This window comes from Pongo pygmaeus, chromosome 15, assembly GCF_028885625.2.
Source record: "Pongo pygmaeus isolate AG05252 chromosome 15, NHGRI_mPonPyg2-v2.0_pri, whole genome shotgun sequence".
NCBI classification, from domain to species: domain Eukaryota; kingdom Metazoa; phylum Chordata; class Mammalia; order Primates; family Hominidae; genus Pongo; species Pongo pygmaeus.
Window position 1 is genome coordinate 33,856,570 of NC_072388.2, and position 22,188 is coordinate 33,878,757.

General features: G+C 33.7%; 1 protein-coding gene across 6 annotated transcripts in view; it reads right to left on the minus strand.

The window, feature by feature from the left end:
• Positions 1-1,360: 1,360 nt before the first annotated feature.
• RALGAPA1 (Ral GTPase activating protein catalytic subunit alpha 1) overlaps positions 1,361-22,188 on the minus strand; it is a 277,595-nt gene continuing 256,767 nt past the window's right edge. For 5 of the 6 annotated variants that reach the window (XM_054447718.2, XM_054447717.2, XM_063651535.1 and 2 more), the window contains 2 exons: positions 12,069-12,193; positions 1,361-2,701 (listed from right to left, as the gene is read on the minus strand). In XM_054447718.2, coding sequence (XP_054303693.1) covers positions 2,553-2,701; positions 12,069-12,193 — 274 coding nt within the window. In that variant the 3' untranslated portion in view covers positions 1,361-2,552. Of the gene's footprint in view, positions 2,702-11,466; positions 11,498-12,068; positions 12,194-22,188 lie in introns of all 6 variants that reach the window. The other variant, XM_063651533.1, reaches the window with a different exon arrangement.

Below are 22,188 nucleotides of genomic sequence, written 5' to 3' on the forward strand. Positions count from 1 at the left end.
CACCGCCTGACAGAAAGCCTATATTTGTAAGATGCTTACCACCAAATAAATGTACATAGACTGTGCTTTTGTTGTATTCTGTGTTTGTCTTAAGAATCCTGTTGAACACAGCCTATTTTCAAAGCCACATTTCTTATCTCCCCAATGTCGGTATCCTGTTTTAGAATGTTAGTGACCCATTTGGACAGAATACAAAGACGGAAATATTTTGAAAATGAATGTAATGGTGCAGGAATGCAATGAAAAATTTTCCTTCGAAGTATGGCTGCAAAGACTGAGCTGCAAAAGGCAAGGAATATGCACTAGTCTTTGAATCTAAAAAAGACATCCCCCCCCTAAAAAATGTCAACCGAAAATATATTTTAAATATATATATATCTATATATATTTCAAGCTAGTGAACAGTGTTACCTGAAAATGAAAAAAAGTATTTTAATGGTGCTAATTTCACTATTTCACATTTGTATTTTTACTCCATATTGTTATATATCATCAATCCATTAGATTTTTTTACAGCAGTTTAGAAACATGTATGCAGTTACTCTGATTTTCCTTTCTGTAATTCTTCACCTTGGCTGTAGGAAATTGTCTACATTGTTCAATTTTCTTCCCAAGGACTCTATCCATTTGTTTATCTTCTACATTAGCTTACATAGGACTTTTAGTTTTCATTTATAAGAAAATGAAATTGGGTGCACAGAAGTTCTAAAAGGTTGTCTTAGAAACTTGTTAGTACAAAGTTTTACTGCTGAAAGTATATTATAAAACAAAGTAAAATTTAAGAATCAAAAAAACATGAAGCTGTAATCCCAGCACTTTGGGAGGCTGAGGCGGGCGGATCACGAGGTCAGGAGATGGAGACCATCCTGGCTAACACAGTGAAACCCCGTTTCTACTAAAAAAACCCCCCAAAAAACAAAACAAAACAAAACAAAAAGTTACCCGGGCGTGGTGGCACACGCCTATAGTTCCAGCTACTCAGGAGGCTGAGGTAGGAGAACTGCTTGAACCTGGGAGGCGGGAGGTTGCAGTGAGCCGAGATCGCGCCAGCCTGGGTGACAGCGAGACTCCGTCTCAAACAAAACAAAAACATGAAGCTGAGATAAACTAACAATCTAGCCAACTGCATTGGGTGAATTTCTGGCCAGGCTTTATGAAGATAGAAACTTTCCTGTGTTTTTAACGACTGTGGTAGGATCTGTGAGAAATAAGTTGGAATGTATCTTGAAAAGGGAATTCAAGTTTATTTTTGATGATTAGCTAAGATAATCTAGGTTCATGCTTTAAATCTCCTCTCTACTCATATAGCCCTGCTTATTGAAAATATATGAAACACAGAAGACAAATCAACACTCATGGATAGGAAGTGATAAGAATATTTTTATTGTATTATTAAATACCATGTCATCTTTTTTCCCCCACTGTTACAAATTATAGATACTACATGAATGATGATACATAATTTATATTTTACGGTTTGCCAGTATGATGTATTTACACATGCAGTTAGTACCAATGTCATGCTACATTTCCTCAGGAGATGCCCATTCAAAACAAAATGTGAGCAGCTTATCTACTGTAAGAAAATACTTCTAGAGGGTGGAATGTATACCAACCTGCACCTGCAAGTTCAGTATTAACAATATTAGATTTAACTTAGACTCCTGGATTATGTTCCTTTTTCTTTTTTAAATAATACTCATAATTTGAACAACATATTTATATCAGAAAATTTTCCTTCTTTTCTTCCCTATCTTCTTTTTGGTGCTTAAAAAAGAACACAGAAACACCAGGATCTAGCAGCCAATAATAAAAGGCCACAATCTGAAAACAAATGGCATTTAACAGTGATACCACTTGAAATGCAAAACATTAGAAAAATACTTGGAAGCTAAACATAAATCAAAGTTCAGCACAGTGATTTTTCTAGTTATTGGGTATAACATGGCATCACCTGCACAGCCAAGAAATGAGACATTGCTTTGGGAAGAAGAGTTAATACTAAAATGATTTCAGTTGGAATTTGAGATGCTAAAGACCATTTATTTTGAGTGTTTTATTGTCATAACAAATAATCTGTACACATTCTGTGTATTAACAGGTACATCTTTTGCTGTAACTTTACAAATGCTTAAATGTAAAATTTTACATTTGTAAAAAATTATATATTTATCGAACCATAAAGTTGCAATGGGGCACAATAAATAATGAGACTAATTGTCCAATTGTATTTTGGCTCAAAGTTAACCACGAAATTAAAGATAAAACTACTTAGACATAATTATCTAGGAAGGTAAAGGGTGTAGAATAAAACTCCCCCCGCCCTCAAAATATGGCAGCTTGGACTGTGGGGAAAAAAATGAAACAATAAATAACCTAAATCTTTAATATTAAGCTACAAATTATTTAAAATTATTTAAATCCAGTGTTTTTCTCAAATAAATGTACAGGAAGAAACATGCATGTTATGGCAGACATGAAGGCCGGAAAGGGTTAACTCTATGTTCGTGCTAAGGTGGCTACTGCTGATCACTGCTGGGCTGCTTGTCTCCTTAGGATTTATTGGCTGAGCCAGAGGAACGACGCAGCTTCATGGACATGCGGCTTTTGCTAGTTCGAGGAGACATTGGAGAGGCCAGGTCAGCCCCATCTACCTGCGTTGCTGTGGGAGTTTCACTGGGTAGAATCTCTGGGTAGGAGCCTGTAGGAAACAGCAAGAGCATTACTACAGTTATCCAGCCTCTCATCCCCTGAGAAATAATCTTTCTGCTACTAATCTGCAGCAAGGATCCCATCCCTTAATAAGATCTTTTGAGGGAAAAAGCAAGCCCCAAACTTGCTTGTTACAATAGCCTACTAATGTATTTAAAACCCAGCAATCTGGTGGCTCATGTCATTATATTAGCAAGAAAGCGCCAATCATCATTCCCAGGGCTAGAACCCTGGAAAAAGCAGTGGGAAGCAAAATCTTTGAGCCAGAAAGAACAGGGATCCCAAGCACCATCAGCATGCAGGGAAGGGGTCAAGAAGCAGGTGAGAAGGACCAATTCCTATCTCTAGGATTCAGGGTACAACCAAGAAAAGAGCCTTCACTACTCAAACTTGAAAAACAGCACCAAACAGTTCCAAACAGTTTTGGAACCACGGGTTTCAAAAAGGAAGTCAGTTTCACTAGATGCCCTTATAAACAAAACAAAACAAAAAAAGGAACTCAGCACTATGAGATCATATACATGCTAGGTATTTAAATACGGCTTTAAGAAGGAGCAAGATAAATTTGTGGATGAGGGGAGGACAAGAATTCTCATCTGAATGTCAGTTTAAAAAAGGCAAACTGACTCCCCCAAAATGTCTTAATTTAGAAGACATAAACAATGCTTTTGTTTTCATTAACTTAAACTTTTGGAGGTATCTTATTCAATCATAAGCAAGCAGGTAACCAGTAGAATTAGTACATATACAATTTTAGAAGTAAAACAAAATCAAATAGGAAAGTTCTTTGTGTCATTTATAAAGTAGTTTTTCATCTCTGTACTTTATTTCTATAAATTATCATTCTCTAATATGCAGCAATACTACAGAACCTTGCATATTGCAGGCTCTCAAATATTTCCTAAACAAAAAGGGGTAATTAATTAAAATCACATTAAAAATAAAAGTCCTTCAGAAAAAAAAATCTGAAAACAATAACAGCAAAAAATTCTGGATATTTTAAGGCATTTTAATCCAGATTTTCTGGGTCTTAAGTACATGAAAATTTTCTTTATGTGTTTTACAAAAACACCACACAGGTTGCAGGTTTAACTGTATACATACATGTCCTTACTTTACAGGGAGACTTTTGGCATATTTGTTAGCCAATGTAGCACCTCATTGATACTTCAAACTAGGAAATAATTATGCTAGCACTTTCATATATATGAAATGTTTGTGCTTAAACTGAAGCTACTGAATGTTTATAAAGAAAAACAAAAAGTTCAATAAGGGGTGAAGATCCTATTGAGATGTCTTAAGCAATTAAGAATATGTCTTTGTAGAACACTTCAATTTTTTTTTTTTTTTTTTTTGAGACGGAGTCTCACTCTGTCGCCAGGCTGGAGTGCAGTGGCACGATCTTGGCTCACTGCCATCTCCGCCTCCCGGGTTCAAGCGATTCCCCTGCCTCGGACTCTTGAGTAGCTGGGACCACAGGTGCGCACCACCATGCCCGGCAATTTTTTTGTATTTTAGTAGAAATGGGGTTTCACCATGTTGGCCAGGATGGTCTCAATCTCCGGATCTCATGATCCACCCGCCTGGGCCTCCCAAAGTGCTGGGATTGCAGGCGTGAGCCACACACCCGGCCTTCAAAATGTTTTTAAGACCAAATGTTAGAGTTATACTTAAGAAAAAATATATGTTTCCAAGGAAAAATATTCTGTCACTCATAATCCAGGTCAATTGCCCTTCTTCTCAAAGTAACTTTTCCAGCATTATTTTCTAATTGAAATAAGACTGGCCTTCAAAATACAAGGAGGAGGAAACATATTTCTGTTCACCTTTACTCTTCCTGAAGATCTGAATTGGTTCATAGCAGACCCATACTGGAAAATTTATGGGAGAATATGAATCCATGGCCCCCTTTAGGGAAGCACTGCAGATGGATGGCAGAAGGAAAGTAAAGAGCAGTAGTAGCTCATGCTTTTCTGGTAATGCATATCATTCCCGGCCATCATGAGAGGCCCTCCCATTGCTGTTTACCTTGAGATGGCCAATGTTTTCTAGCGGAGGTTTTGGGAGGAAGAGAACTATCACTGCATTTCTTTCTTTGTTGTGAATGAAGAAATGGAGTAGCAAGCAGAAGTGAGAAAGCAAAAGAGAAGATAGATAACAGATATGAGAGACACAGTGCAGAATTTCATAGGTGTTAACTGAGGAGCAGAGAGAGAGGAATCAAGGTTTTTATTATGAAATATAATTGGGCATGCAATGAGTTAGGGTGATGGTTCACAATGACAATGCTTTGTAAATTCAAATGTTATACTTACCAACTAACAAAACAAGTTCAAATAGGAAAAAAGAAAAGAAGAAAAAAGGTCTATGAGAGATTCTGTAAATATCTACCTTTTAAAGTGTTCACTGTACTCGTGGCATGTTATCCTAATCACTCAGACATAAAATCTCTAGAGCTGCATTGTCCAATATGGTAGCCACAGCCACATTAAGTTTAAATTTATTGAATTAAAATGAATTAAATAAAAATTCAGTTCCTCAGTACACTAGCCACATTTCAAGTGTTCAACAGCCACATGTAGTTAGTGGCTTCCACATTAGACAGTGCAGATATAGAACATTTCCATCACCATAGAAGGAAGGCTTTATCAGAGAGCACTGCTCTACATTATGACAAACTCAAAGAATATTTTCCTCAAAAACAATTCTTCCATGTCTTCCTCACTGCCTTTAAAGTGAAACCTCCCTTCACTCAACTGAGTCAAATAAGGATTTTTAGTGTGTGTGGTGTATAGATATCAGTACTTCCTAACAATTTAGCAAATTACATTTGTGGTATACATTCAACATTCCCAAACTCTATAAATAATTTACAATAGAAAGACCTCAATTTTAGATATAAAAAATGTAGTAACAACCTACATTTCATTTCACTTCCTAGTCTACCTATTGATTTATACTCCTTGAGTCATAAAGCATGCTGATTTATTTCTATTATTAATATATCCTCAAGGATGAGGTTTTAAAAGTACACATGAGCTCCTATGTTTGTGCATACCGTATCTGTTACTAACATTCTTACAGTGCTCACACAGACTGTGTAATCTGATGGGATAAATTGATTCATATATTGCACACTGATTACAATAAACTATTATTAGAATTAACATAATGAATATGACTTTTGGGATCTATAGGGATTATAAGAGGGAGCTCGAAAGATCGTTTTTTATTGTGGTTTAGTTTGTACTGTTTGGTGACAGGTATGACTGGTTTAAAGCTGCTAATTATTGGGCAGATATAGCCCTATAAAATATTATATCTTTAAAAGCAATTTCAATTAATACTGAACTCCAGCGATGATGTGATTTGTTAGAAAGAACATGGGCATAGGTTAGACAGTCCTAGATTAAATGCCGACTCTGTCACTTTACCAGCTGTTTGATCTTGGGCAAACTGACTTGAGACATTTTTGTATTTGTAAAATGGAGATAATACTTGCAATTTTGTCAAGTTGTCCCAAGGATTAAGATTACATATGCAAAGATATTGGCACATAGGAGCACAGTAAGTATAGCTACGTAATAATGCTATTAAACAGAGAAAAATAAAAGCTGATACATTTTGAATCAGAACAGATGAGGATTAGAAACGAAGGGATAGAAATGAGGAACATTTTTGAAGAAAATGACCACCTATACAAAATATTACTGTTCAAATGTGAAAAGCACAACATACCATTAAATTTAGTTTGAAGGAAATTTATCCTCTCTTATGCTGATAGTCCTATAAAATATAACCTTATCTTAAAGGTTAAAGGCTACCCAAATAACCTTGCTTTTAATATTTTTAAAGGAGTTGATAAGTTATTAAGATTAGCATGGATGGCACTGAATATCATAAAGCAAATAACACAATTTATTTTTTATTTTTATTTATTTATTTTGAGAGGGAGTCTCACTCTGTTACCCAGGCTGGAGTGCAGTGGCGCGATTTCAGCTCACTGCAGCCTCTGCCTCCCGGGTTCAAGTGATTCTCCTGCCTCAGCCTCCTGAGTAGCTGGGATTATAGGCACGTGCCATCATGCCCAGCTAAGTTTTGTGTTTTTAGTAGAGAAGAGTTTTGCCATGTTGGCCAGGCTGGTCTTGAACTCTTGGCCTCAAGTGATCTGCCTGCCTCAGCCTCCCAAAGTGTTGGGATTACAGGTGTGAGCCACCATGCCTGGCCAGGAAATAACATAATTTAAAATAGTAGAGAAATAAAGGCAAATGTGGTTTCATTTTAAGATACATTCAAGAACTACTAGCATTTTAGACTTAGAACAAATCAGGCCAAGCTTGTCATATTTTACTTCCTCCTTACAAATGAAAAAATTGGAAGAATTGATTAATTTGCATTTATATGGATAACAACTGGCAGAACTACGATTTAAATCCAGATTAGTTTGATTCCAAAGCTCATACTTCTCCCCTGGCAACCTTAAAGATATATGGGGGAAAAAAAAGATTTTTCAATGGGTGGGAAAGTAAAACCCTTAAAATAAAAATCTTTAACAATTTATAATTTGTAAATATAACAGGTTATTGGGCAATATCTCTCTATCAACAGCAGGAAGGGGATGAAAATATTTAGACTAAATGGGTAACTGTAATAGTTAAGATCATGCCCTCTGAAGTCAGATCGGTCTGGGTTGAAATACTAGCTTGACAAAGTACCAGGTAACTCTGGGTAAGCATTTTTTTCTTTTATTTCATAGAACTGCAATGAAGATTAAATGAGAGAATGTATGTACAGTACCGAGCACAGTGTCTGGCACTCAGTAATAGCACAATTATGATTTTATTATTTTCATTACAAAAATTTCACATCTGAATGAATGCTCTATGTGGAAACTGAACCAGCATAAAGTTATCACAAAAGGTTAGTGGGTCTTATTTAAGATTATTACTTGCCTCTTGGTCAACAACATATAAGCCAAATTTCCAAGTTCAAAGTATGAAACAGAACATATCTGGCTGCCTATAATTTCAGGCTAATCTAATGATAAATTAATATGAGTAGAAATCTGTTTTTAAAAACATTAATTAGCCAGGCATGGTGACTCACATCTGTAACCCCAGCAATTTGGGAGGCTGAGGTGGGTGGATCACCTGAGGTCAGGAGTTTGAGACCAGCCTGGCCAACATGGTGAAATCCCGTCTTTACCAAAAATACAAAAATCAGCCAGGAGTGGTGGCATGTGCCTGTAATCCCAGCTACTTGAGGGGCTGAGGCAGGAGAATTGCTTGAACCCGGGAGGCGGAGGTTGCAGTGAGCCAAGATTGCACCACTGCACTCCAGCCTCTGTCTCAAAAAAACAAAAACAAAAACCAAACCATTAAATAAACAAATTTATAGCTTATGTTATATATTGCAGGCAACTAATTCTTCTGTTGGCACTTACTAATATTTAAGATATTTATAAAATAACTATCTTCTAAGGAGCTAAAATATTTTATTTCAGATCATTTCAAAGCCTGAGTAGTTTAAATAACTTTTAAAGAAGGACATTGAGCTAAAAAAGGTTACCTAAAGCAATGGCTAAATTTTGATGATCCATCCCACTCAAAGATTCAAAGAAATAGATCTGACCATCATAAATCCCATCCTATCTACATATGGGAATACAGATTTTGCAAATTAACAGAATAACTGAGGTTAGAAGGCAGACTAGATACTACTCTAGGTTTTCATAGTCACTCTAGATTATCTCTGAATTTGGTATCATAAAAATTATATTTGAATTTTATTAATTTTATAATATTGCTTTAAATAGGAACCCCTATGTTCTCCAAAAGTAACTATAAAAAGTGTTATGTATGTATAGATATATGTTTGTGTATGTATATATATGTATATATGAATACAGAAAGACAGAAACACCTATCAACACTTTAATTGTTAAATAACTAAAATCTCTAACTTAAAGACATAATACTCCAAAAAATGAGTATATTTTTAATGTTGAAATTGAGAAAGTTAAACCAATTAATATTTACTATACACTTTCAGCAAAACAGGATCCTGTTTCTTGTTGTCATTCTAGAATTTCTCTTATTACAAAATAAAAAAAGATAATGTTGAAAAGACAATATAACATTGGGAGAAACATGTACATACGAACAAACAGTGTAATCTGGCCAAGAAGAGCAGTAATTTCATTTTAAAGTTTGTAATTAAAGGAGAGGTATTTGTAAATATGAAAAAACTTTAAGAAGTCACTAAAAACTTTTGATATTTTCCACACACATGCCTGACAAAGATAAAGGGATTTTTTCCTGTAATTTTTTAAAAATAAAAGACAAGAAAAATCTAATAATATTTTAACGTAGTTATGAAAGATCAACAAAGTGTGACATCACGATATTTCCCTCAATGACCTTAGGGATAAAAATAATTTCCCTTAAGTATCAGTCTACTGCCACAGACAGTACATTTTGAGAAAATACAGTTACAAAATTTATGGATCAACTATGATGCACCAAAATCTTTCATATCTATTTTAATAATACTGAAAGTAATACGGAAAAACGTTTTCTCGGATTTAAATGTCACCACAGTTGATATGCACGTTACCGCTAACCAGAAAGTGGGCTTTAGATAATCTTGAACCAAATTAAGAAATCTTGAAAAAACACTATTTTTCTATACTATTCCACTGAATATAATTATGTTATAGTGTTGGTTAGACAGAATATAATCACCATTCTGGCATTTCTTTAAAACTTAATTTCAAATGACTATATCAGTATTGTTTAGTACTATTTTATATACACAGGGTATGCACAGGATATCTAAAGTTGATTTTCAATTGCAATTATGAATCCATTTCTTCAATGTGGTGAACACATTTTATACTTCTGCTAGAAAAAAGATTAAAAACTTCACAGTATTATGTCATTTTTGCAAACCAGCAGTCAGGTCCAAACTGCTGTTATGCAGCTTATTTTATGTCTTCTCTGTCCACTTTGACTTATAACTTTAAAGGGAGCTCTATATGTATGGGATTTATGACAGAAAAATTAAGATTTGAGATAACTGGAAAAAAATCAATTTTCAGATTCTATGTTTTTGCTACTCTAAGAGTAAATATTTCATTTTTATTTTGTGTTGAACTGAGAACCACTCTGATAAAAATTTATGTCATAACTATTAAAGTCTGCAAAAACTTATATAGAAATATATTCAGTAATACTGGCACAAGTTATTTACAAGCAAACACCCTTTTGAAAATCAGAGGGCATATTAAAATTAGAGGATGGTTCTTAAATGCAGTGACAACTCTTAAAAATTAACTGAAAAAAATTTGTAGCACAATATTAGGTTTATGTTCAAATTCACATTTTTACTACTATTTAGAGACTCATAAGTGTTATTTATGTTCAAATTCACATTTTTACTACTATTTAGAGACTCATAAGTGTTATTTTAAACAACTTACACAATAATTTTGTATGACACATTAAAAATGAAGCCAACAGAACCTTGACTTGGCTGCTGTAGCATCCTTTAATGTCTCAGAAGTGAGATACTACTCACTTCCATAATACCTGGCCAAATGTGCAGGATAACATGCAAAATATGGGGAGAACATTAAGATGACAAATACGAAAGAGTACAGCTGGTAAACAATGACACATGAGAATTGAACAGCCTTTATCAATCTAAGGGGGAAAGTTAGTCCAAGTGTGGTTCTATTATCAATATTTTTCACTTGTGAAATTTATGGCTTGACTATAGGATACACAAGTGTTATTCATATCTCTTTTAATATAATCTGACATTTTATCGGACATTCTCCATTATTAAACAAGAAAATTGCCAGATATACTTAATTAGTTATTTTGCTGTTCATTAATTTAATATTTCTCTTTTACCATCTTTTTTAATGCCAAACTGAGTAATTTTGAATAGTGTCAATCCATTAAAGTGAATCTTAGACTTTTTATCTCTTTCAAAAGATTCAACCTGGTCTAATACGGTTTTGTCTTTGCTAGGTCTTTTATACTATCTGAAAGGGATCTAAATTTTTTGTAAAATTATTTTTCTAATGGCAATTTAATGATGACAGGAATGGAAGCTTTAATTTCACTAATTAAATCTCAATTGAGAATTACAGTAACTTTTTCCAAATAAATTAGGCTAGAAAAGAAGTGTTGTGCCTTTTGAATTTATTTAATATAAAGAAAACTTATTTAATATAAAGAGAATTTGAAGGTTTATTATGATAAACTTCAAGCATATTATGTTCTCTTTTCCTGCTTCCCTTGAATACCATTACAACAGTCATCTTTGTATTTCAGGTGCCTAGTGAAGTGCAAGGCACACAGACAGTTATCATTTGATGAGTTAGGATATCCAATAACAAAGCAACACATCACAAAATACAAAGACACACTACTTCAGTTCAATAGTACTACTTTTTCATGCTGAGAAACAGAAAAAAAAGGTCAATATAACAAGGTGTAACTAATTTCAACCAAGGGATTCTATTATTAGTTATTTTTATCCCCAAACCATGTTAGTGTTTCATGCAGACCTGGGTTAGTCAGTATAATACTGGAAAAAATTTAGTGACAATTTCTGAAATGTTTAGTATGAACCGGACAGTGTTAAGTTTACTTATTGTTTAAGTTACAAGCTTAGAGCCTGCTAATTTTGAAAAAAGGAAATGGGAGAAGAACAGAGGGTGTTTTGGTTGACACTTTGTCTTACCTTCAGATAAACAGAACTGATATTTAATGATCTAAAGAGGGAAAATAAATGAAACAATCATAAGGAGTGCAAGATATTACAGAATAGGAAGGCCACGAGTCATTTATTTTCTTACTGATTTCTTCAAAATTAATCATAAAATGCAGTACCCTCTTACACTCTTTAATTATTATAACATAAATTACAATATTAAGCACTTCTAAATCTAGACCAGTTATTTTAGCTTTAGCTGTAAAATCAGAGATGATGGGGTGATATTCTTGGCCACAAAATTTGATCCTCTAAAGTTCAGAGTGCATGCTTAACTTGTATTTCTTTTGCAGATACTTCAGAAATGATTCCAGAAGATGCAAGAGTCATTGAATATTAGCTCAGATAAAATGTGGTACATGTACTTTTATGAAGATTGTTGACTTTCTAAGGAACTTCATTTAGGTAAAAGAAACCATAAATCAAATTTATAGGCCAAATTCAAATATTAAATAGTGATAAAAAATTCATATTTCAATGATTAGAATTTTTTTCAAGCAAGTTTTTAGAACAAAAGGGTACTGCATTTCAAGTTCCAATAACAAGTAACTAATACTCGCTTTTAATCTTACCGGCATCAGAGGGTAAATGGTGGTAGGGAGCTGGAGAAAAAACCTGTGCTGCAAAATCTTCAAATGTTGTTGGTTCTAAGTGGTGCTGGACAATTGTTTGCAGGTATCGTGCTCTCTCCTCATAGCTGATTTCCTTTGGTTAAGGATAAACTTAAGTGCAGCTTATACTGGAAAAAAATCTTATCAAAAAGGACTGTTATGATTGCTAAGCCATTACTTCTTAATAAATAGAATTATTCACTAATTATTCTTATACTTCATTAACAGTATGGCTTTTTAAAGTGCAAAAATATAGTTTTTAATGTATGTTTACTCTTCATGATCCCACTATAAATGACAGCTTAACAGGGAGACATTTATTAGGTAATAATTACAATAATACTAAACTGCTGAAATGAAGGAAGTTAACAGTTTACTTGAGAAAGGATTCAATTTCTATCAGGAGTCTAGGCTGAAATTTATATCAGCCTAGGCTCATCTTATCTTGTTAATCAGCTTCCATCTGCAGATTTACTCTCAAAAGCCACGCAAGAAACATTGTAATGTTGCTTAAGGTACTATGTCCAAAATTCTGTTTTTCATTTGTAAAGATTTATTGTGAAAAATTCCTATATATCTTCTTCTTTTTCTAAAATCCCTGCATTTTCTCAACAATTGTTCTCATTTTGAATGGAAGACTACTGTTGCTGTAATCCTCGAATAACTAACTCCATGTGGTTAAGATAAATACATAGCTGAATCTGTATGCTGGGAAAAAATACCTAGTCAATTATAACACTGAAACAAGCAGGAATATTTGCAAAGAGTCCACAGGACTCCTAAATACTGTCTAACAAAGCATCTCCAGGGCACTGACACTGACAGAAAAATACTGTAGTTCCCTTTCACCACATTTTCTTCTCTGATATTATTGACAAGCAACCAGTACCTTGAAGTGTTGTTGCTTTTGAACAACCCACTCCAGGCTTCCTGTTTCAGCAGGCCTGATTGTGCTGTTAGCACAGAGAGGGCGAGAAAGAGAGAGAATATTTCTGTTGTTCACGAAAGCAACTATGGAAATGGCTGTCAAAATGTAGAGCAGCAGGCAGCAACATACAATTATCAGGAAAAACTCACATGCTGACTTCATGTCGTATAGTTCCTGAAATGAGAAATCAGTTAACCTTTCTTTTAAAACTTTTAAAAGTTTCCCTGTGGTACTCAGTGTGCTATGTTGACAGGCTTTACATAAGACATTTAAATAAGGATAATACAAATTTTGTCTACTGGTTCTTCTTTTTTTCCACTGAATTTTTCCCCAAAGTCCACTTTAATATTTTCCCTCAAAATTCCTTATTTTTTTAAAAAAATGCAATTTAATTATTATATAGTTCTAAAACTCTAGAAATTGTAGACTAAGCCAAGACCCAAAAAAATAATTTGAGAGGAAGATAATTTTAAATAATTCAATGGGAGATACCATGGCCAGTTAGTTATATTTACAAGTTCACTGAGTAAGAAGAGAAAAAAAAAAGTATAAGAGTTAAAGGCAAGACTATATTCATTACGCACTTGACTTTGATTGTGGTATCTTTTGCTAAGTGGCTTTCATATTACAATTTATCTGCTTCTGTTACAATTTATCTTATGTATCAAATATTAAAATAACCTTGAATCCCAATTCCTGGCAATCTATTACTTTCCATTCTGTACACTGGGGGTGAACTTCAAAAGAATTTTACTTTTGAGGTGGGAAGCAACAGGACAAGATGCATATTAAAATGATCAGCATCAAGGATTTTACATGAGGATAATATGGACATTTTTGAGTCTTAACATAAACAAGTAATATAGCACACTTTTAAAGGGGGTATATGGTTATCAATAGAAGAGGATGAAACTGATGGTACAATCTAAATAATACCACATATCTCACAACTTGTTGGAAAGTACTTTTTTCATTGGGGGAGATTCACAGCTGCCGAATTTTCTGCAGTTAATAGAGTCCTTTGATTCACAGCAGTGCCCCTTGTACAAAAAATACTGGCCTTTGTGTATTACCAGAAACTAATTTTCTATTTGGCTGAAAAGGGAAAAATGGGGTTATTGCTTCTCCCTCCTACAGAGCTTTTCATTATGCCTGATGCACTCAACTTCTAAGCTCTTCTGAGAAAAAAATAACTGAAGAGGCAAGAGGTAGAAAAATGAGCTTGTTAGCACATTAGAAGTGAAGTATCTTGGTGGGCCCTAGAAATTCCCAGTGGTGTGTTAACTTATCACTCTATGCATGCTGGCACTGATAGTCTTCCAATTGATCACTCTCTTTTCGCACCAAAGGTGCTGCCAGGAAGCAAAGGCTGAAGGCCCACAGGAGAACAGTCTGCTATCAAAACAAGCTGTTTTTAAAAGTCTGCTTGAATGGGTAAAACACTTCATGAAAAGTAGGGTGGAGACACCTACCTGCTTTTAAAAATGTTCTACTTTCAGAGGGCCTATAAATGAAATATTTTACATTATATTTAGAGTTTATATAAAAATTAGGCAGAAAGCAAATGTTAATATTTCTAAAGCAAGGAGGATATTTCCAATGTAGTAAATTCATCAAAGCAAGAAAATGATTATCTAGCTAAAATACATTTTGCAGACTAATTCTACTTCCTTATACAAAGAGGCTTATAAAATGGAAAAAACCCTAATACACAGCTGCACAAAACTAAAATTATCCAGATATAACATATTCATTTTGTATACAAAATATATTTAATAAATTTACAATAAATTAATTAAATAAATTTCATTAATGAAAACAATGCTTTCTAAAATTATTTTAAAAGTTCAAGTCAGGGTGGCAGAGTGAAGGGAAGCAATCATTAACGGTTGAATTTAAATGAAAAAACTACAGTGCTCATCACTTATTAGGTAAGTTTCCTTTTTGGGGAGACAACTTCAGGAAACACTGTTAGCTTGGTAAAATAATTATATCTAAGGTAAATCACCTTCTAAAAGCTAAATGATCTTTATAAGTTTCCCAGTTTGATGTAGCCAAATAAATAAATAACAACATGAAAACAAGCCAACCCAATCTACGGGACTTACATCTCCCCCCGCCCCCCGCTTTTTTTACTTCTGAAAACATGTATTAAGGAAATATAATAAACTCTAAGCACTTAAACCACAGTTCTGAGTCCACAACGAGGTGCTTTTTGTGATTGAGATGATTAAAGTTCCAAACAGTGCTGTTAGAATCTGCAATTGTAATCATCCAAAGCAGTTAATTCCTATATCTCATTATAATAGGTTAGACACTTACTCCATAAAAGGCATCTCTCTAGGGAAGAGTTATTAGTACATATACATTGAGTGGCACACAAACTCCACAGCTGGCAACAACAGGACAACTCAAGCTATTGTTTTATATGGTGAGTGCATGTTGCCATTGGCATTGAAATTAAAAAACCGAAATGGGTAAGGTGAAGGTAAACAAAAAAATTCAGAACAAAAATGTAAAGTACAAATCTAAGTTGAAGTAAGCAGATTTTGGTTGTAAATTTAAAACAACTCAAGCCAAAATTAGCTAATAAAAACCATTTGATGAGGGAGACTTTTAGCTAGTAGGAATCTTTAATACAGAACTAGCCAATCAAAAAAAATAACACACAGGTGCTGCAATCACAGCAATATAATTATCCACTAATCCTCCTTCCGCTTTCTACAAAAGGAAAAAAGGGGGGAAGGAATATTACTATTCTAAAAATAAGGGAACAAAACATCTATAGCGTAAAGAAACAGTTTAAATGTAATCTGTAATTCATTAATATTAAGTTAACATCATTACATATTTTAAATTATTACTCTTGATTTTAAGCTTCAAGACCAGCTATTAAGAAACTGGGTTCAATTTCAGACTGATCCTGGAAAGATAAGCATAAATTTTCTGTGCCATAATTTATCCGTATGTTAAATGGGGATACATCTGTAAGTTAAACGGGGATACCATCACCTGCTCACTTCATAGGGTGTTGAAGATAAAGGATACAAATACGGGGTAACACAAAAGTGCCCTGACACCTGTCCTGAAATAGTTTATTTTGATCTTTGGCTCACAACTTTGTAAACAGCAGGTGCTGTCTCTAGGAGGACAATTTTTGATGTCAGTTTAAGAAATATACCTGTATTCATGTGCAAGAACTCTTCGATAATACTACTAATATTTCTTGTTTGCGGCACGTACAGAGAGAGGGAATTTTGACTTATTCTGATGCAAGGAAACTGATTTCTCATGGAGGAAAAGGACAAAAGATACTGCAGAAGGTTATGCAGTATCAAGTATTTCAACTTTATTAACACATAGAAGAATAGATAAAGGTAGATTTGGTTTTAAAGAAGCAACACCTTTCATTCTCCACAATAATTTTATTAATCTGGTAATTCTGAACTGTTTGTAGTATTAGAAAAGGGAAAGCTTTCAGTTCTGTAATTCCATGGCACAACCAGTAGGCTGTATAAACATTCAGTTCAAATCTGATTTGTGACTAGTCTGAAAGAAATGGAAATGTGTGTGTGTATATGTATGTGTATACATATGTTACACACAAGAATGAATATAAGGTATAATTTTCACAAAAAGGAATTATAAAAATTACAACTTGTAAGCGGATATCAAAAATCTGTATAATTGCTTATTTTCCTCTTAAGTTCAGGTTTCATGTTTTATTTCCTAAACAAGAAAAAACGATTGGCTCATTTTAAAATAAAGGCAAGTATAAAGTGTTTATATCTGTGCTCAATGGCATTGTCTCAGGGATTTAAGGCCCATTCTGAAATTCTTAATTTAGTAAGCACTTCCCTACACTCATATATTTCTATAGCTTCTTTGCGGTTTCAGCACTTAGGAATTTTATCTCCCTTCTCTAGACAGAAGATTCCAAAAATAGTAAGCACAGGAAGAGGGAGCGTTCCAATAATTACTTAGAAATGTTGCCTACTGATTTAAAAAAATTTTTTGGCGAGTACAACTTAAATCATATTTGAGTTGTAACTTAAAGTAGCTGAAATCTGAGTACTACTTAAGTTGAGCAGATTAGAGTAAATTATTCAATACTCATAAAGTTTGTAAGGTTGGTAGCCTGAAATTGGCTATGGTGAGTTTCCATATCATACATCTTGAAGATTGCTGCAAAACGCCCACCTGCCAGGCCCCCTTTAGAGACCTCTTTCCTTAGGCTTGTTCTTCTACTAAATACACTTCCTTAAGAAATAGTTTTTGTACTTGATTCTTGGGGGCAGATTTGGTGGTTCTTCAATGTTACTTCTTTACTTTAGAGACTACTAATCCAGCCATTCTACTTATGTTATTGAAATTTTAATGATCCATTTTGTGGTTACAGACTAGTGGTGAGACCAACGCCATGGGGACAGAGACCTTGTCTTCTTATCTTTATGTCTTCAACACCCAACACAGGGCCTGGTAGTATTCAATGACTGTTTACAACTTCTAGAAGGAATGAATAAAGTTGGTTTGATAGTAGATTAGGAGATGTCTGTTATGCTGACAGCCCCTTTCCTCTAATCCCCATATGGCTCCGTAAAGGCAAACCTTTCAGGGGGAAATATAGTTGGAACTTTCCTAGAACTGGATTTAGAGTTTGAATCTTTCTTGTGAGAAAGATTTTGGTTCTACCATGCCCCTTGATCTTGCTGGCCCTCGCTGGAACCAAAAAAAAGTAAATAAAGCACAATGTATAAATATGTAAAGTATTACATTAAGAGAAAAGAAAACTGATAATTACTTCTTTAAATCCTCATAATCTTAAAGAAAGATTTTTTCTTTAGGCAATGTAATTATAACTCATAATTTAGCATTGAAATAAACATTTCCCCCATTGGTTGTGATAATTGTTTAATTTTTTTTTATAAATTCTACAATGGCATGAGAAATGAATTTAGTCAAACTAATTCTATTTGCTTAAGTGGCCATTTATAGAGAAGGGAAAAAAGGGAAGAATGAGAAAATCTTTACAGGGAAAATTAAATGAAGGGTAATTTCAAATCATTTTAGGCAGATTTCCAAAACTGCTCTGTATACCATAAGAATAGAAGTAATAATACCCTTGAAAAATAACACTTGAAAAATGTTAAATATTTAGGTTTTTAAAAAGGCCACCTTGAAAGAGGTTATCCCAAGACAAGGCATCATTTATTGAGAATATTTAGGACAGTTTGAACTAGAGGAAGGATACATCCATCAACATTACTTCCAGGAAGCTTGATAAAATTAGTTTATTTTACTAATGTTTATAGGCAGCAATAAGGCTTGCCTGAATGGAGAGGACAGAGATTTGCTTGGATAAACAAAGCTGCTGATGGATAGAGCTGGGACTATATTCTTGGTCTTTTAATTAATAGTCCAATGCCCTCTCTACATCCAATCTCAATGACCTGGGTGTTGTGTGGTGAAAAAGCAAAGGTATATTAGGCCTTTTAGTTATGTCAAAATAATGAATATTAGCTTAAATTCTAAGACTGGCAATTTTTGAAAGATGTTTGTTTACATGTTAGTAGAGTAAAATACTCTTTGCTATACTATAGTTTACTATACATTAGTGACTATACTACAGTAAAACCACTTGCATGTTCTAAAATAAAAATTTGAAAACAAACCACATTTGGCACTTCAGTTTTAAAAGGCCTTGAAATATCTTTAAACATTCTAAGGCAATATCATTACACAGGGTCTTGAAAAAAGAATGAATAAAAATTTTATTGAGATGTAGCATATGGGTAGATATATTTTGCAAGTACATCTCAAGGATCTCATGGTTATTATCGGTAGTAAAGTAGCAAATTTTCTGAAATACACAGGGTAATTAGTATCTCATGGATTAATATATACTGTTCATTTATAAGATGAAAGCAAACTATACTGCTTACCTTATAAAGCAAGATCTGATAAATTAAGATCTGGCAGAGGGAAAGATATTCCATTTCTTTCCTACTGTAACTAATTTCTTCCAGAAACATGCAGTCTAGTTCACATGTATTAAAAAATAAAATTCCCCTAAACAAATTGCATGAATCTTGTTATTAATATTGCTTATACTATGTTAATAAAAATTCTTCTGAAAGTCTGCAACAGGTTATGACAAATTATTGTCTATTTTTATGATGCCTTATATTCATGAAATTCTTTAGTAGATGATACTATCTACACCACGAAGGAAAAGCTGTGATTTGTCAGAGCAGACAAAGCTGGGCTTTAATCCATCCTTTTAACCATATTGCCAAGTCTATATTGTTTTCACTGCGTCTCAATTAGGAGACAGGCAGGACACCTGGTACTTCTTTATCTAAGTCCCATGGGCTGCCAGATGACTCAAAATCCATAACAGGTGCTAAGGCAGTGTGAGGATAGCCCTATTATTGAAAGCTGGAGTTGAATAAAATTTGGACCACATATAATTGCTCATAAATCAGTCAATTACTAAATGAAAACATTAAGTAAAAAGTTGATAAGCCCAATTCCACCAAAGTTTGTGTAAATACATTTAAAAAGATTAACCTTAAATAAATAGGCTTAAAAATTTAAACCTACCTAAAGGCTCTGAAAATCCTTCCTGATTTAATAGTCCAATAATCATTGGTGGGTTTCAAAAAGCACTAATATGATTATCCAATATGTATGTGTGTGTGTGTGTGTGTGTATATATATATATATTCTATTTTCATGAAAGTTGTATGAAGCAAAACAAAAACTAGGTTATCTGGATTTCAAATTTAGTGAAATTATAATGTCCTCTCATTTAATGAAATTATAATGTCCTCTCATTCTTGGAAAGATCTACTTGGACCCTGTCAGAAGACTGCAAAAAGGAGAAAAAAAAAAACCCAAATAAGTGAAATTTTACAGTGTGCAATTACTTAAGTGTTATCTCTACCTAAATGTGCACTAATTTAATTAAGATTTTATTTAAGTGCTATAATTATTGGGAATACAAAAAAGTGATTTTATTATCATAGTAAGTAGAAACAAAGTACAGTAAACTGTCATTTAAGACAGTGTCATAGAATCTATGATAAGCAGTACATTGGCTTAAACTAATGCACTATATGCCCCCAGGGAATGATAGGCGTAGACACTGGACTTTAACATCAAAATCTATCCATTAATCTTGACTTAAATACAATCTATTCTGCAGTAAAAGGAAGAATGGGCATTCAATGAATTACTGTTTTTGAAATACTGCACCGGTGCCCATTTACTAAAATTACTTAAGAGAACACAGGATATGGAATACTAGTAAATTTTACAGATTTACTGATTTTACAAAACATGCACTTGAATTTCCCCAAATCTAGCAAGAGCATCCCATTAAAAAAATTTACAGATTTAAAAGGTTTCTTAAAATATCTCTTCCTTAACCTATTTAAGAACATGCTGCATAAATTATAATACTGCAATATAATTTAGTCAACTTCATTTCAGCTGAAAAGAAAGAATCATCTATGGGGTCAGAATCCCTGGAGTCTGAAAATAAGCATTAATTTTTTTTTCAGGTTGTAGATCATTGTTTCTTTGCAACAGAACTACCTAACTGCTTGCTGATAAAGCTGACTAGAAGAAAACAGAAAGGCCAAGAGGAGTGTTTATATAAATATCAGGGCATACAATATTTCATAAAAAAGGAAACAACCCTCACATTAAAAAAAATCCAACCAGAGGGAATTCAATGAGTGAGATAATCATACACGACTGAAATAGTTATGAGCTACTCATTTAAATGATAAATCTGGCATTTAACCTTACGATGTGCTGACTAATTTATCTTTAGTGGATTATTTTAGCACTTGTGTTATGCAGAAAGTTAATTTACATTTCTATACTAATATCGTTTATATGTATTCAGATGGTATTTGGGAATCCTAAAAGGCAAAGTGTAAATTAAACCAAATTTATAACCTTATCTGACATGTGAATTGTGATGATTTTATCCACTTCACCTCAATTGAATTCTTACGAAGATAAAAAATTCCTTATTTTCATCTAATAAAAAAATAAGGCAAAACTGACTTTTACTCTGCAATAATCTGGTGGGCTAAAAATAGATAATGGCATGTTAACAAGGAATTACTACAGGTGGTTGCTTATATTCATTTGCCTTCTTTTTTGATAGTAGTTACATGCTAAATAAAAGTCAACATTCTTATCAAGAGAGTAAGTAAATGTAGAAACATCAGTTCTGCAACAGCTATTTTTGCTTCTTCTCTTTTCTGAACAGCAATTAGTAAAGCAACCCCTTCCCCTCCTCCCTAGTGCTGTCAAGCTGTTCAGAGCAGTTTGCAACTCGACAATGGTACCATTGTGAATGCTCTCTGGGCTTCCTTCCCACAGAGAGTTAAATGGGCAGTTCCTGCTGCCCATGATTGGTGTCCAGTGAAATAATACTCAAGAGCCAGGTTTTATCAGCTTCACGCCAAAGAAGTGAAGCCAGGGAACCCAAGCCTTCATATCATACTGGACCATATGCCAACCCTGATGGCCCCAAAGGTTTATCACTAAGAATCAGGATCCATCATGTCCCTTGTGAAATTTCACTTCACATACCTTATGTGAAATGCAAAGCTTCACTAAAAACTGAACCTTCTTTACAATTGGCATGAACAGATGGACGGTAACAGTGGTTTGGCAAGCAAAAGTTAAGATTTAAATAGGCTCTATTCTAGTGTTTGAGAGGAATAGCAGTTAGAACAAAATGGATAGATTTGTGACCCACAGTTTAATTTTAATTCCATTATTATTAAAAATTTAATATCAAAAGGCCTATGTTTAGTCAATGAAAAGAATGAATGAAAACCACTTCAATTCCTATGTTAAATATGTTTAAAGACTAATTTCTGCTTTACATCCTTTTTTCTTTGCTCTTTGAAATCCAGAAATAGCATCTGAATCTACAGTTGTTTTCATATTTAAACAAAGAGTAGAATAAAACTCGTACATTATGTAGTAGGTGTGGTGAACAATAATGTGAGTGGAGCAGTGCACAGTCATCACTAACTGCAACATCATAGGGTTTTAATACAGAAAAAAAAAAAAATCCCTATTCCAGCACAGGTGAGAAGTTGATAAAGACAGAAGCAAACTTCA